Source organism: Macrobrachium rosenbergii, chromosome 59, assembly GCF_040412425.1.
Source record: "Macrobrachium rosenbergii isolate ZJJX-2024 chromosome 59, ASM4041242v1, whole genome shotgun sequence".
NCBI classification, from domain to species: domain Eukaryota; kingdom Metazoa; phylum Arthropoda; class Malacostraca; order Decapoda; family Palaemonidae; genus Macrobrachium; species Macrobrachium rosenbergii.
The window spans coordinates 18,247,404-18,261,717 of NC_089799.1; the positions used below are offsets into that span (position 1 = coordinate 18,247,404).

At 44.0% G+C, this 14,314-nt stretch overlaps 1 protein-coding gene across 1 annotated transcript in view; it reads right to left on the bottom strand.

Moving 5' to 3' along the window:
• Positions 1–14,314, bottom strand: part of LOC136837578 (integumentary mucin A.1-like) — an 85,686-nt gene that overhangs the window by 49,403 nt on the left and 21,969 nt on the right. The window contains exon 3 of the mRNA XM_067102454.1: positions 14,010–14,152. Within this exon, the coding sequence (XP_066958555.1) occupies positions 14,010–14,152 (143 nt within the window). The remainder of the gene's footprint in view (positions 1–14,009; positions 14,153–14,314) is intronic.

Below are 14,314 nucleotides of genomic sequence, written 5' to 3' on the forward strand. Positions count from 1 at the left end.
TCCTTCCGTTTGACTGAATAGGCCTAAAAGGATTTGATGAGGTCCACCAAATCCATTCCTCTTTGCCAGAAGACAGAACTTAACAAGATCCTGTATCCCTTAATAGTTGAAGTGGAGAGACCTTTAGTAGTTCTTAAATATAGTAGAAAATCTGCTGTTTCTGCTACAGAGGTCTTAGTAGAGGAAACATTGTGTCTTCTACACCATGTCCTGAAGATCGCCCACTTTGCCTGGTAGATCTTTCCTGAAGACTGCCTTCCACATTGAGCAATAGAGTCCGAAGCCACTCTTAAAAAGCCCTTCCTTCTCAGCAATCTCCTGACAGTTTGTAACCTGTCAGGGCCAGAGTATACAGGTTTTGATGAAACGCCTGAAATGCGGTTGTCTGAGTAGCTGCTGCTTTTGAGGCAACAGTCTCAGGAAGTCTGAGAGAAGTTCGAGCAGATCTGGAAACCACTCTTTCACTGGCCAAAATGGGCTATCAAAATCATTGATACATTTTGGTGTGACCGAAATTTGTTTAATACTTGTCTCGCCATGCTGAATAGAAGAAAGGCATAGAGTTCTTTGTTCAACCAGTCCTGTAACATGGTATCCATCGACCATGCCAGAGGGTCTGGCGCTGGTGAACAGTGCAGAGGGAGGCGATGGTTCCCGTAGATCACAAAAAGGTCTAACACCAGTTTCCCCCACAATTTCCAGAGATCTAGACTTATCAACGGGTCTAACGTCCACTCCGTGGGGAGAACTTGTTTCTGGCGGCTTAATTCATCCACTAGGACATTGAACCTCCCTTGAATGAAACAGGTAACTACAAGCAGTCCCCGGTTATCGGCGGGCTTGGTTATCAGCAATCCAGTTTTTCGGCGCTTGTCTAGTAACGAAAATCGGTGATTTTTGGCACTGATTTCCACTTATCAGTGCTGATAATTGCGTATTGGCGCCGATACATAGCCTACCTAACAGAAGCTGCGATAACCAAAAATCGCCGGTTTCAAGTTAATCAGCGATTTTCGCCTATCGTCACGCTGTTGGAACGGAACCCCTGCCGATAACTGGGGACTGCCTGTACTTGAGTCTCATTCTAGTCCAACCAGAGAAGGAGGTCCCTCGCTGCACCGTAAAGAGAGAAGGAGCGAGTTCCCCTTGTTTCTTGATGTAAGACAGGGTAATCGTGCTGTCTGAATGGATTGCCACTGTCTTGTTGCACACCTCTGAGGCAAAGAATTGCAGGCCCAAGTGTATCACGCTTAGTTCTTTTACATTTATATGCCAGGATCTCTGTTCCTGAGACCAAATTCCTGAGACTTCATTGCCCCCTAGAAGAGCTCCCCAATCCAGATCCAATGCATCTGAGAAGAATTCTAGGTTGGGGCTCAGAGGGAGGAGAGACTCCTTCCATCAGTCTTCTTTCACAACTCCACCAGCACAGGTCTTCCTTTATTTTCGACATCACTGGAAATACGAACATATCCAGGAGACTTTTCCTGTTCCAGCTGACTCTTAGGTGGAGTCTGCCCAGAGAGACGAACTATTCCATGGGTGATAAGGTGCCCAGAAGACTCATCCACCTGTTGGCTGATCAATCGTCTAGAGTCAAGATCTCGTTTACTGTTTTCAGGCAAGTTTCTACTCTCTTCGGAACTGGAAAAGCCTGAAAATCCCGAGAGTTTATCTTCATTCCTAAATAATGAATCTCCTGAGAAGGAGTCAGCTTGGAGAAGGGTTCTCTGAAGGTACCCCGTAAATTGGTCTCTCGACTGGGAACGCAGTAGCCAATCATCAAGCTAAAGGGATATCCTGATTCCCATCGGATGAAACCACTTTGCAAGAGGAGCCAGCACTCTGGTGAAAACCTGGGGGATGTCAAAAGGCCGAAACACAGGGCCCGAAACTGGAGCACCTTGCCATCAAAAACAAAGCTGAGGTACCTCCTCGCGTCTGGATTGATTGGTATGCTTGAGTATGTGTCCTGCATGTCTATGGACGCCATCCATTCTCCCTGGCGAATGGATGCCAGAACTGTTTGATTTGTTTCCATTTTGAATTTTATCTTTTGTACAAAGAAATTCAGGGCGCTGTCATCTAATACAGGTCTCCAGCCTCCTGATGACTTGGGGACTACAAACAACCAGTTGTGGAACCCAGGAGAATAAATGTCCTCTACCATCTATATGGCTTCTTTTTTGATGAGAGATGTGACTTCCTGCAAGAGGGCTGCAAACCTCTTTGAGCCTGGCGGTGAGCTGTCCATGCGACACGCGTGTTGACTAAAGGAGGCTTCTCCATGAAGGGTATGGTGTGGCCTTCCTTCAGGACAGAAAGTAACCAAGTTCTGCTCTCTTCTTCTATTCTATCAATGCTCCAAAAAGAGAAGTAGCCTTAGCCTTGCTCCTACTTGAGTACAGATGACTTTGTCCTCACCTCCTGGATGAAGATCTAGAGGCAGACTTTTTAATGGCGAGTTGCATAAAACTTATATTAGACCTTGGTCTAGCGTATGGTCTGGGTCTGCCGTTCCAAAAGGGATGCATCTGCAGTGGTGTCGTGGATCTGGAAGAAAAAGTCGGTATTTCCTTAGGGTGTCTCGATGATTGGGAAAGATCTTGGGTACTCTTCTTCTGAAGATTGGAAGCTATACCCAGGACAGTAGCTTGAGGAAAAAGGAGCAGCCGATCCAAGGGAGAGAAAAGGAGCGCTGATCTTTGTGAAGGGGTCACTCCCTTAGATGTAAATGAACACCACAGTTCTCTTTTCTTTAAAATGCCCATAGTATAAAGGCCAGCTAGCTACTGAGAACTATTTCCAATTCATCTATCAATATATGAAAGAATTCCTAGCCAGTCATTAGAGGAATCCTGTGGCAATACTGTACAATCTCTAACCTTCCGAGCCAGAGCACCTACAGCCCAGTCTAGAGAGCTCATCACTTGAAATACTTTAAAAAGACTCTTTAACAGATGAGCTAGCTCCGAAGCAGAAAACATGACTTTCGCTGAAGTGGCAGCAGATCTCCGGGCCGAATCTATCAACCCAAATAAGTCCCCCTGGGAGGAGGCAGAAACCCCAAGGGAAGGAGCTTCTCCTATGGCATATAAGCAGTAACTCACTCAAAAAAGCCTGGAAGGAGGAAAATTTAAGGGAGCTTTACCTTGGTCCCTCTTCTCTGATAACTAACCTTCTACTTCGCTCAGCGCCTTTTTCGCTGAAGAGGAGAGTACCAGTTTACGTAACTTTGAGGCATCGGATGTCTAAGACTCCATTAAAAAAGCCGAGGCAGGAGAGGAAGGCGTTGCTGGAGAAAAGAAGCTAAGCAGGAAGGTCTCCAAGGAGGAAGGAGGCATAAGCTGTCCTGTTCCTCTACCTCTTCCTTGTCAGAAGATACAGGAAATAATGACAAATCAGCTGGAGTCTGGGAAGGAGGAGGAGCCTTCTTGAGCAAACTCAAAATGCTATCTAGCTTACTCTGAATAGGGTCCAGGACAACTGTAGGAGCCGGAATACCAGAAGGAGGAGTCTGAGTACTAAGAGGCACCTGTGCAGTTGATGACTCTGGGTGAGGAAGACACGAAACTCCAATCAATGTAGAAGAAGCAGGAGCGATGAATGAAATCAATGTAGAAGAGGCAGGAGCGATGAATGAAGAAGTACATTGCGAAAGCTGACATGCAGACGCTGATGGGTGCTCTGAAACCACTGGGAGGTCAGTAGCTACAAGGATTCAGGCACCAAAGAACATGACAGAACACTTGGGAGTTTGGGAGCTGATGGGTGCACATCTTCTATGGGAGCTCGGGCACTACCTCACGTAAGGGAGCCGCTGGGAGCTTGGGCACTATCTGGAGCCTTGAAGCTACTGGGCATTCAACTTCCGAAGGAAGTTCTGACACTGCTGGGTGCTTGACGACATTCCTTAGAAGACGTTCTTCTAGAAGATGAAGAGCGCATTCGGGAAACTTGACGTTCTGGTGCCAAAAGGATATCTTCCGTCGAGAGGTTACTCTAGGAAAAAAGCTCCAAGCCGTCCTAGTGACAACACGAGGGGAGCTCGGGATCTTTACTCTTCTTAGAGGGCACCGGCGAGGAGTTTGATACTTCCACTGCACACTTTTCGTGGGGCTTGACTTGTCCGCGAAGCGCCACTGATGCCTGGGACTTAACTCCTCAGAACTAGATGACATACAATGAACATCCACCAAGAGACCTTTCCAACGGCCCTTGGTTGCAGCCTGGGATACATCAACAGGCTGAATCGAGGGGGCACCGGCCCAAGGGCAGACCCCACCAACCTCCCTTAGGTTACCAGTTTGACTCCTCCCAGATTTTGGGGAGTATGCCAAAGACCTTGGCCTAGGAGAATTGGGGGGAAAAGAGCAGCCATCTCCTCCAACAACACTTCACTAGCACTGGGCACTACAGGGCACTCTGAATCACCTTTCTTATCCATAAGCAGTTTCACTGAAGATGCTAACTGTGTGATAGACTCCACTATCAACTCAAATCTCGTGGATTTTCGACTCGAGGCTGACCATGGGGTTGGGTTCGGAAATAGTTAGAGGGGTTGAAATTGGGTTCATTGAAATTATCATTAGAATCAGACTTAGCAGCAGATGAATCCTGACTAGCTAATCACTTACTATTTTCCCTAACAGTCGCTTTCCTTTTCTTGTCCCTAGCAAGTTTCTTTAAGTGAGAAACTAAAGTCTTCCACTTTTCTATGTCCCAATCAGCACTTTCTGAACATCTCAAATCAAAAAAGCATGCCTGCCACCCCCTACATTCTATACACATCGTGCGTGAGTCATATGATTCTTGTTAGGCATGTATTGCAGCCTTTGCTTCAATACCTAAAGCTAGAAGCGCTAGAGTCAGACACTGCGAAAAATAAAAAAACAAGTCCATATCAGGAAAAAAAGACGTAATCTAATGATACGGTTTCAATAAAGACAACTTATCACTAACTAAATACTACATGGTGCAAGGCTACCAGAAAAGAATACAGTATCTCACTAATTGCAACGAAAACAACAACCAGGAAGGTATGAATTTCAAAATCAAAGCTGCCGCCAACAACTGGACTTCAACCATCAACCACAGTTCCTCGTTGGACAGGTTGATATAGTTCTCGGCTAGCACTCTGCTGAGCTCAGATCTTCCATGCCCAATGAAGTCTTAGAGAAAGGTATTTCTGGTGATGGAAATTCATTTCTATATAATGTGGTTCGGATTCACAGGTATAAGCTGTAAGTCCCGTTGCTAGGTAGACAACTGGTTCTTAGCCAATATCAAATAAGTTAATCCTTCAACCAGCCCAAGGAGAGCTGTTAATCAGCTCAGTGGTCTGGTTACACTAATGTACACAGTATTGACACCTTTGGTGGAGGGTCAGAAACAAATTGAACATCTTTGGAATTTGTTCCTCTCTTAATAAACCAACTTCACCTACCCCTTAAACTAGCTGGATAAGGAAATGTTATTTTCATAATAAAATAAATTTTGTCATACTTTCCTGGTAGTTATATATAGCGAAGTCCACTGAGGGGCTGAAGAATTTCAAAAACTCTAGGAGCTGCCAACAGGTGAACCAACTGTGCGCTCTCTACCCAGGTACAGACAACCATTCCAACTATTCCTCAGATCTTCCATGCCCCAGTCTCTAGAGGGAGGAGGGTGGGAACAAAATGATCATTTGACTAAAAATTTATTTTTGTGAAAATAACATTTTTAAACATCTAACAACCTGGTAGTTAAATTTCAACACCTTTGGTGGAGGGTCAAGACACAAACATCGTTGGAATTATAATTAAAGGCAAAACAACTTGGTTCCTACCTGTTAAGGAAGCTGACTTCAATGAACTCCCCTCATTATGTCTGCATTCCTTAAGAGGTCCAGCGATCCACCCAGGGGCTGAAAAATCTCTAGAACCTCTAGGTGACTGACCAATACCCTTGTTCCGGGCGCTACCAACTTTCATCTGATGTGAAGACTGACTTCAAAACAACCATAAAATTTCCCCATTCCAAGGCAAGAACAAAAGGTAACAAAATGATCATCTGATTCCTTAAAGATCAATGATTGTGGGGGCTGAAAAATCTCTAGGGGCTGTCAACCGTTCAATCTTCACTAACAACCATCAAATTTCAACCATTCCAAGGCAAGAACAAAAGGTATTGTTTTATGGAATTGGATTAAGGAAGCTGACTTCAATGAACTCCCTCTCATTATGTCTGCATTCCTTAAGAGATCCAGCGATCCACCCAGGGGCTGAAAATCTCTAGGGGCTGTCAACCGGTGTATAACCTCTATGTGACTAGACCTCCTCTCAATACCCTTGTTCCAGGGCTCTACCAAGGAACTTTCAAACCAATGATTGCGGAAGACTGTGTCCAGTCTTCACAAACAACCATAAAAAAATTCTCAATCCCAAAGTAAGAAAAAGGGTATTGGTTTATGGGATTGTAGGGGTATTCCCCTCTCCCATTACTGAATTAGATGCTATAAACGGACCCAGCGTATAGCAATCTTCGTATAATGTCTGGACTTGTTTTAGATAGTGAGAGGCAAATACTAACTTGTTTCTCCAGAAGGTCGTGTCCAAGATACTCTGCAGGGACCTGTTCTGTTTAAGAGCTACAGAGGTTGCTACTGCCCTGACCTCATGCGTCTTTACTTTCAGAATCTTGTGTCCAAATCTCTACATTCCATATGAGCTTCTTTTATCAACTGTCTGATAAAATAAAACAGAGCATTCTTCGACATCTATACAGAGAGCTTTTTGACTGAGCACCAAAGCCCTTCTGAATTCCTTCTTAAGTCCTTTGTCCTGTCCAGGTAGAGCCTTAGAGCCCTTAACTGGAATAGGACTTTCTCTCCTCTCCCCTGTTATGTCCGTTAGATTTGGAATCTCGAACGTTCTGGGCTCAGGGTTGTGATGAGTATTCATTTTTGCAAGGAAGCCTAGTTGCAGTGAGCAGATTGCCTTGTCTTGTCTAAAATCCATATTCTTGCTGAGAGCATGTATCTCACTAACTCTTTTTCGCTGTGGCCAAACTGAACAAGAAAAGAGTTTTCATGATGAGGTCCTTTAAAAATGTTCTCTGTAAGGGATCGAACTTACTCCCCATGAGGAACCTCAGGACCACGTCTAGGTTCCATGCTGGTGAGTTCTGTACTCTCTCCTCAGTTTCAAGAATCTGAGTAGGTCCTGGAGATTCTTATTGTTTTATAGGTTTAAGTTTTTATGTCTAAAAACTGCTGCCATCATGCTCCTATAACCCTTAATGGTAGAGGTAGGTAGAAAAATTAAGCTTCCTCTTAAGATGTAGAAGGAAGTCCACAATTTGAGTTACAGAGGTACTGGAAGAGGACACATGGTTGTCTTGTACCATCCTCTAAATATCTCCCACTTGGATTGGTATACCTTAATGGTGGATAACCTCCTTGATTTTCTATAGCACCAGCTGCCTCCTTCGAAAAAACCTCTAGCTCTTGTAAGTTTTTGATAGTCTGAAAGCAGTTACTTGTAGCGCTTAGGGGGTTTTGGTGATATCTTTCCAAGTGGGGTTGTTTGAGTAGATCTACTCTCTGAGGTAGGCTCCTCGGGATGTCCACTATCCATTCCAGTACCTCTGTGAACCAATCTTTTGTCGTTTAGTAAAGGGCCACAATGGTCATTCTGGTCCTCTCATGTGAAACAAATTTTTGCAGTACCCTGTGTATTATCTTGAAAGAGGGAAATGCATACACGTCCAAGTTGGACCAGTCCACCAGGAACGCGTCTATGTATATAGCCCGGGATCTGGTACTGGAGAGCAGTAAGTTTCCAGCCTCTTCGTTTGCGCTGTGGCGAAGAGATCTATGCAAGGACGTCCCCAAAGTCACCACATGATGCAGCCTGATGTAGCGTCCATTCTGTTGAGAGGACTTGATTTCCTGCTCAGAATGTCCGCCCTCACATTTTTTCCCCCTTGGATAAAGTGGGTTACTAGTTTGACATTCTTCTCTTTTGCCCAGAAGAAGAGGTTCTCTTGTTGTCTCGTATAGAGACCTGGAGTGAGTGCCCCTTTTTGCTGATGTAGGCCAACGCTGCCGTGTTGTCGGTGTTGACCTGCACCTCTCTGTTCCCCACTGTGTTCAAACTCCCTGAGAGCTAGAAGGATTGCAGTTAGTTCCTTCTAATTGATGTTTAACTTCTCCTGCTCTCTGGTCCAGGAGCCCGAGACTTGTTATTTCCCTAGTGTTGCTCCCCATACTGAGTCCGACGCGTTGGATAACAACACTAGGTCTGGGTTCCTCTAATATAGAGAAGGGACCTCCTGGAGCTTGACGGGGTCGTTCCACCACTCTAAATACGGCCTTATTGGTTCCGAAATGGGGATGCACTTGGTCTCCAGTTCTATTTCCTTGTCCCAGTTCTGATTTAGATGAAACTGCAACGGGCATAGAATTAAACTCCCAAAGGAGACAAACCGTTCCAGCGAGGAAAGGGTCCCCAGCAGACTCATCCATTCCTTCACTAAGCATGTCTGCCTCTTTATAAAGTTCTGAAATTTTCTTAAGGCTTGTCCTGTCTTTGCAATAAACGGAAAAGCCCGAAAATCCTGACTCTGAATCTTCATCCTAAGGTATAGAAACTCTTGGGATGGGATCAGCTGAGATTTCTATCTGTTTATCAGTAGACCTAATTCCTTCTATACCTTTGTGTCTGAAGATCCTCCAGGCAGAGTGTGTGGGAGCTCTGAGGAACCAGCCTTCTAAGTACAAGGAGATTCTGATGTTTCTCGAGTGAAGAAAAAACCTGCTACATTGGCAATCATCCTTGTGAAAATCTTTGTTACGCTCTTGGCTACCTCCAATATCTTGACTGAAGAAGCCCTGACGTCCTGACGTCCAATGCCTTGACGCTTGACGTCTTGGGTTCATTGACGCTTGTCATCATGATGTTTCACTCCTAGATGCTTGACGCCACTGCATCCAGCGTCTAGAGTTTCATTCACTATGTTCAGCGTCTTAAACTTCTGGACGTCTAGAAGCTTTAGTTGGACGTCTATTATCCTTCTTCTCTTTGCCTGGTTGTCACGCTTGCACCAGGGAAGACAAAGTCTGCTGCATATTTTATAGTAAAGCTATATGTGGGGCTTCCTGCTGTTGGGGACAGGTTGGGGAAGCCTCAGCTACGGCAATTATTTCCTCCTCATCGTCAATAATGGATCGTGGAGAGGGTTCAGCAGACGAGTACCAATCCGAAGGAGGAAGAGGAGGATGTACGGAAGGCAGCACAGTGTCCGTTACGCTCTTGCAGCCTGGTATCCTGACTGAACAGGACTGTCTACGTTTGTTCTTAGTAGGAAAGCTACCCTTGGGGCTGGAAGGGAAGAGCTCCGGCTGCTCCAGTGGCTACAACCTGAAGTCTATGAAGTTTTATCATGACGTCCCTCAATATTGGGTAACTTGCTCTTGAGAGATCTCGGCTCCAGAGCCAGACGTCATCCCCATCTGTTTAGGCTGAAACAAAGAGACCGAAACTGGAAAACCTTTCCCGTGGACGAACTTCAGAAAATTCTTGGAGTTCGGGTGCATGGGGATGTAAAAAATACGCATCCTGGAGGTCCAGTGAGGCCATCCAGTCATGCTGTCCGACCGCTGCTAGAACCGATTTTGTCGTTTCAATAGCGACCTTTGTTTATTGCACAGAAAAGTTGAGTGCAATCACGTCTAGCACCGGTCTCTAACCCCCCAAGCATTTGGGGATCAGGAATAACCGAATGTAGAATCATGGGGAATTCGGATCTTGAACTCTCTGTCTGGTCTCCTTTTGCAACATCATAGACACTTGTTGCTATAAAGCCTTTGCCTTTGTTCTGTTGTTGCATTTGGCAGAAAAGTCTAATTGTCTTTTTAGTATAGGGGGCCTCCTCAGGCTGGACAGTCTGGCTCCTACCTCAGTCTGCAGGAAAAGAAAGGCAGGTTCTCTTTCTTCCCTGTGTAGAGCCTCTTCTCGTTGTCATTCATCTACCCGCCCTAGAGGAACCTCTATCGGAGGGCCGACCACGAAAGGGCTGAGATACCTGAAACACAGGAACCTCAGCCTTACTCTTTTAGCGATGAAAGTCGTTGGTAGGACTTTTCTTGCTGTTTTTAGATATTAAATCTTACGTGGTTTTCTGGGCCAAAGATGAAAAGGCCTCTTTACCAAATCTTGAGAGAAGAGAGGAAAGAGAAGGGGTATAAATCAGTTCTGATTTTGATTGGACGTGACCCCATTAGCCAGGAAAGAGCAAAGAAAGATGGGCCCTTTTCTTCAGGATTCCCGCTGAGAAAGATGCAGTTGATTCGTTGGAACTATATCCGAGTCCTTTATCCATACACGACATCAGATATATGAGTTCTTGTCAGTCGTGTTGAATAATTCCATCTTCCTTCCTAAATCTCCAAATTCTTTTGAGGGGGTGTCGTTCTGATTGAATAATTCCATCTTCCTTCCTGGGAAGGGGCAGGTATTTCGAGGGCGAACGATTCTCTAGTTTGATACTAAAAGCTAGACCTTGAGCTAGTTTGGTTGGAGGAAAAACAAAGGCTGTCTTTCATTGTTTCTCCTTCGAAAGTATCCATTCTTCGTAAATGCTGCCTCTTTAGACGCCTTCACAAGAGTAAATTCTGAAGGCGGGAATGAGGAGCAGTCAGGATAAATTTCTCTGGAAAAAATTTCCGAAAATAGCTTCATAAGTCTTTTCAAGTCTGATGGAAGCTGATGGCCTTTTATATTGTCTTCGTCAAAATCTCTACAATAGGATTCACAGGAGAATGCAAGATATTATCGTTCTCTTCTTCCGATTTTCCGAAGACGGAAGTAGAGACGTCTTTCAAAATATCATCTTGACGCCTGGCGTCCAGTCTCTTGACGCCTGGCGTCCAGTCTCTTGACGCCTGGCGTGTTGGCATCCATTTTCTTAAAGCTTAATGTCTTGGCGTCCAGCTTAATGACGCCTGACATCCTGGTGTCTAACTTCTCGACACTTGACGTCCTGGCGTCCAGCTTCTCTACGCCCGACGTCCTGGCGTCCAGCTCCTCGACGCCCGAAGTCCTGGCGTCCAGCCTCTTGACGCTTGATGTCCTGGCGTCTGACGCCAGCTTCCAGCCCGGCGTCCTGGCGTCCAGCTTCTCGACGCTTGACGCCCTGGCGTCCAGCTTCGCGCCGACTTCCTGGCTTCCTGGCGTCCAGACTTCTAACATTCGTTGTCCCGCCAAACCTAGAGGTTACTTGAGAACTGGCCGCCTGTGCGACATCGGTCAAAAGCTTCCTCCAGTTGACGTACAGCAACCGGTGGACGAAAAAACACTTTAACCTCGCCTTTCCTATGGCGAGGGTGAGCGTCCTGGGAAGCGTCAACAGGTACGCTCGAGGGGACGACTGCTCGGTAACTAAAGCCTCTTGCCTCCCTTCGTCTTTCGACATTCCTTCTCACAGGGGTTGGTGAGCTTGGAAGAGGTCCAGGACTAGGAGCACAACAGGACCGAGCGGTCGCACCCTCCACTGCACTTGCACTAACAACATATTAACACTTTTATTTTTTAGATCTCTTATTATCGATCACATATTATCCCTGTCTTCTGAGAGGGATTTTACCTGTTGGGCAGGGTCTGAATGGCAGCCAACAAAAACATTAAGTGTTGGGTCCTTACCTGTTTCAGTAGGGGTTCAGAGACTACCACTACGGGAGAAGGATCAATAGGATAGTTAGCTCAAGGGGAAAAGAATTAACTATTCCCCGGTTATATCAAGAAGAGTGAGATACAGTACTCTTGGCTCTTCTGAGCCGGTCTTCCATTCCCGTTCTTCAGACATACTGAGTGGGGATCCAAGGAGACTTTAGCAAGCCGCTTGCATCCCCACACACATTTTCACACTCGATGAAGATAGATATGTTATAAGAAAATCCAAAAGCGAACAAGCGAAAGCCAAGCCAAAAAGTGTACTTCACCAAAATAAGTTGCGAAAAACACAGGCTACGAGCGAAATTCCATCGATGTTACCGACACAGCGGCAGGGAAGATCTGAGGAATAGTTGGAATGGTTCCAGGTACCTGGGTAGAGGGCGCACAGGTGGTTCACCTGACTACCGATCGGCGATTGCCGCGAGTTTTTGAAATTCTGCCGTGACGTCAGGGACTTAAGCTATATATATAACTACCAGGGAAGTTAGATGTTTAAAATTTCAAGATTTGAGCTGCCGAACAAGTGAAATTAATAGCTATGCAGTTACTGGGTAAATTACTTACATAAAAACATCTTTTTTTTCCTAGCATACCTTTTCTGATATATAGTGCTGCCACCCTTGACATGGAAATACCAGAATGATAAAAAATAACTGATGAAAAGAGGTATTTCTTCTTGCAGACCATAAGCATGCAATGCCTTCAAGAATTCTAGATCTCCAAGCAGTACTGAATGCAATGTTACAGGATGTTGCTTGTTTCATGAACCACTTTCTAGCTTCATTAGTGTCAACTGTGTAATGCACATTTTGAAATCCACAAGGTCAGGGTGCTTTTGTATTATTGTGCTCTAAATACCACACCACCTCTGCATCATTACCTTTTTCAACTAAGTTGCATACACAATTCCATAAAACTGGCTAGTAACTGTCAGGTAAATAAAAGGGTCTTTTCCCTTAATTTCAATACTTGTTACTGCACCAAAACCTGTTTACTGTACGAAGTATGAAAGATTTGTATTTCCAGAAATATTCCTTGACTATGGGCACTGTTGCCACATCAATCTACGTCAGAATCACACACTTTCTATAAAGGGTATATTGTATGACTCATGAACAAGACAACCAGCGCACATCATTCTCACTCAGCCGATAAAAGTTTGTAAAGTGCTCAATTATTTTGTACGGCTGAGCAAAGTTACTTTTCTTTCCATCTATCTAAACCCTGAGATCTCAGATTGACACATCCTCCCACAAAATCTGCACTTGTATTCATATCTGCACCATTTTTTTTCAATATGGGGAGTGCAGTTAGATGAGGGATTACTGCACTCTAAGTCTTGCAAATTTTTATCAGTACAATATTGAAAATCGCACAAGTTTTGTAAAAAGTGTTCTTCAAAGAAAATGTCCTAAGTTGATATCCTGCATTAGCAAACAAAAAATTCAATGAATTACATAGTGTTAGAAGATGAATTAAGAAAGTGTGCCAAATTGTGGTGTGCATTATGCCACAGTTTTTGTAAATTATGCCAAACTCCAAAAGAGATTTGATGAAATTTTTTCAGAATTTTTAATTTCTAAGCATTTTCTTATGAAATTCAAAAGGGGGTTATGCATCACATTTATTACAAGTACAATCTTAAGCTGTGGGTTGGTAATCAGTAAACCTACAGGCAAACATTAACAGAAGTTAATACTTTCATAAAATAAGCAGTAGTAATTAGAGCTTGAAAAAGAAAAATTTTAGTACAGTAATAAGACAGAATATGAAAACTAATTTACAATTATTGTATTTCTTTTGTACCTTAATGATGATTTACACCTAAAATTCCACTCTCTTACTAATGTGACTAACACTAAACAAGATGCCACTGATAATTATTAACGAAATGTAAATCAAAGTGGAAGAAATAGCTGAGAGTTAGCAAGTATCTGGCCAAAGCAACCAAAGGTATTGTGTACTAGCTAGAGCAGATTTAGTAATTCCTTTACCAGCTTCCCATTCATGCGAACGACAATCTTATACAAGAGGTGAGCGAGAATGAATTTTTCTTGCTCAACAATCATGATAGATATAGAGATATAGCAAACAATTTTTATTGCTAAGCCCAGCTCCCAAGTGGACAGAAGATAAAGATAGATAAATAGATACCGCATATCATTTTTCATATCAGTGTGTTAGCATACTGTTTTAATATCAGCATAACTCTGATAACTTAAAAGCCTGCGAACCTTTCTTCACCATACAAACATGCTGCATTGTTCCAAGATTATATTCATTAACACATACATGGTAATAACTGGCAACCTTCTCCTACATCATTTTTCTGACAAAATGGCCCATCCGAGTAACAGCGCACCCAGTGACAATTGGCATTTTGACAATCACCACAATCAATTATAGATGTACAGTTATCTGTAAAATAGGAAAAACTGGTTTAAAGGTATTACATGACATATAATTGTCATTACTATTTACATGTTTATGGTGCTTATGATACATGCTACTTTTCCACAGAAAACCAGACCAGTTCTGGAAAAAATGTTATGTCTATGCACCAAAAGGATCTGGAAAGGAAAGATACTCGGTAGAAG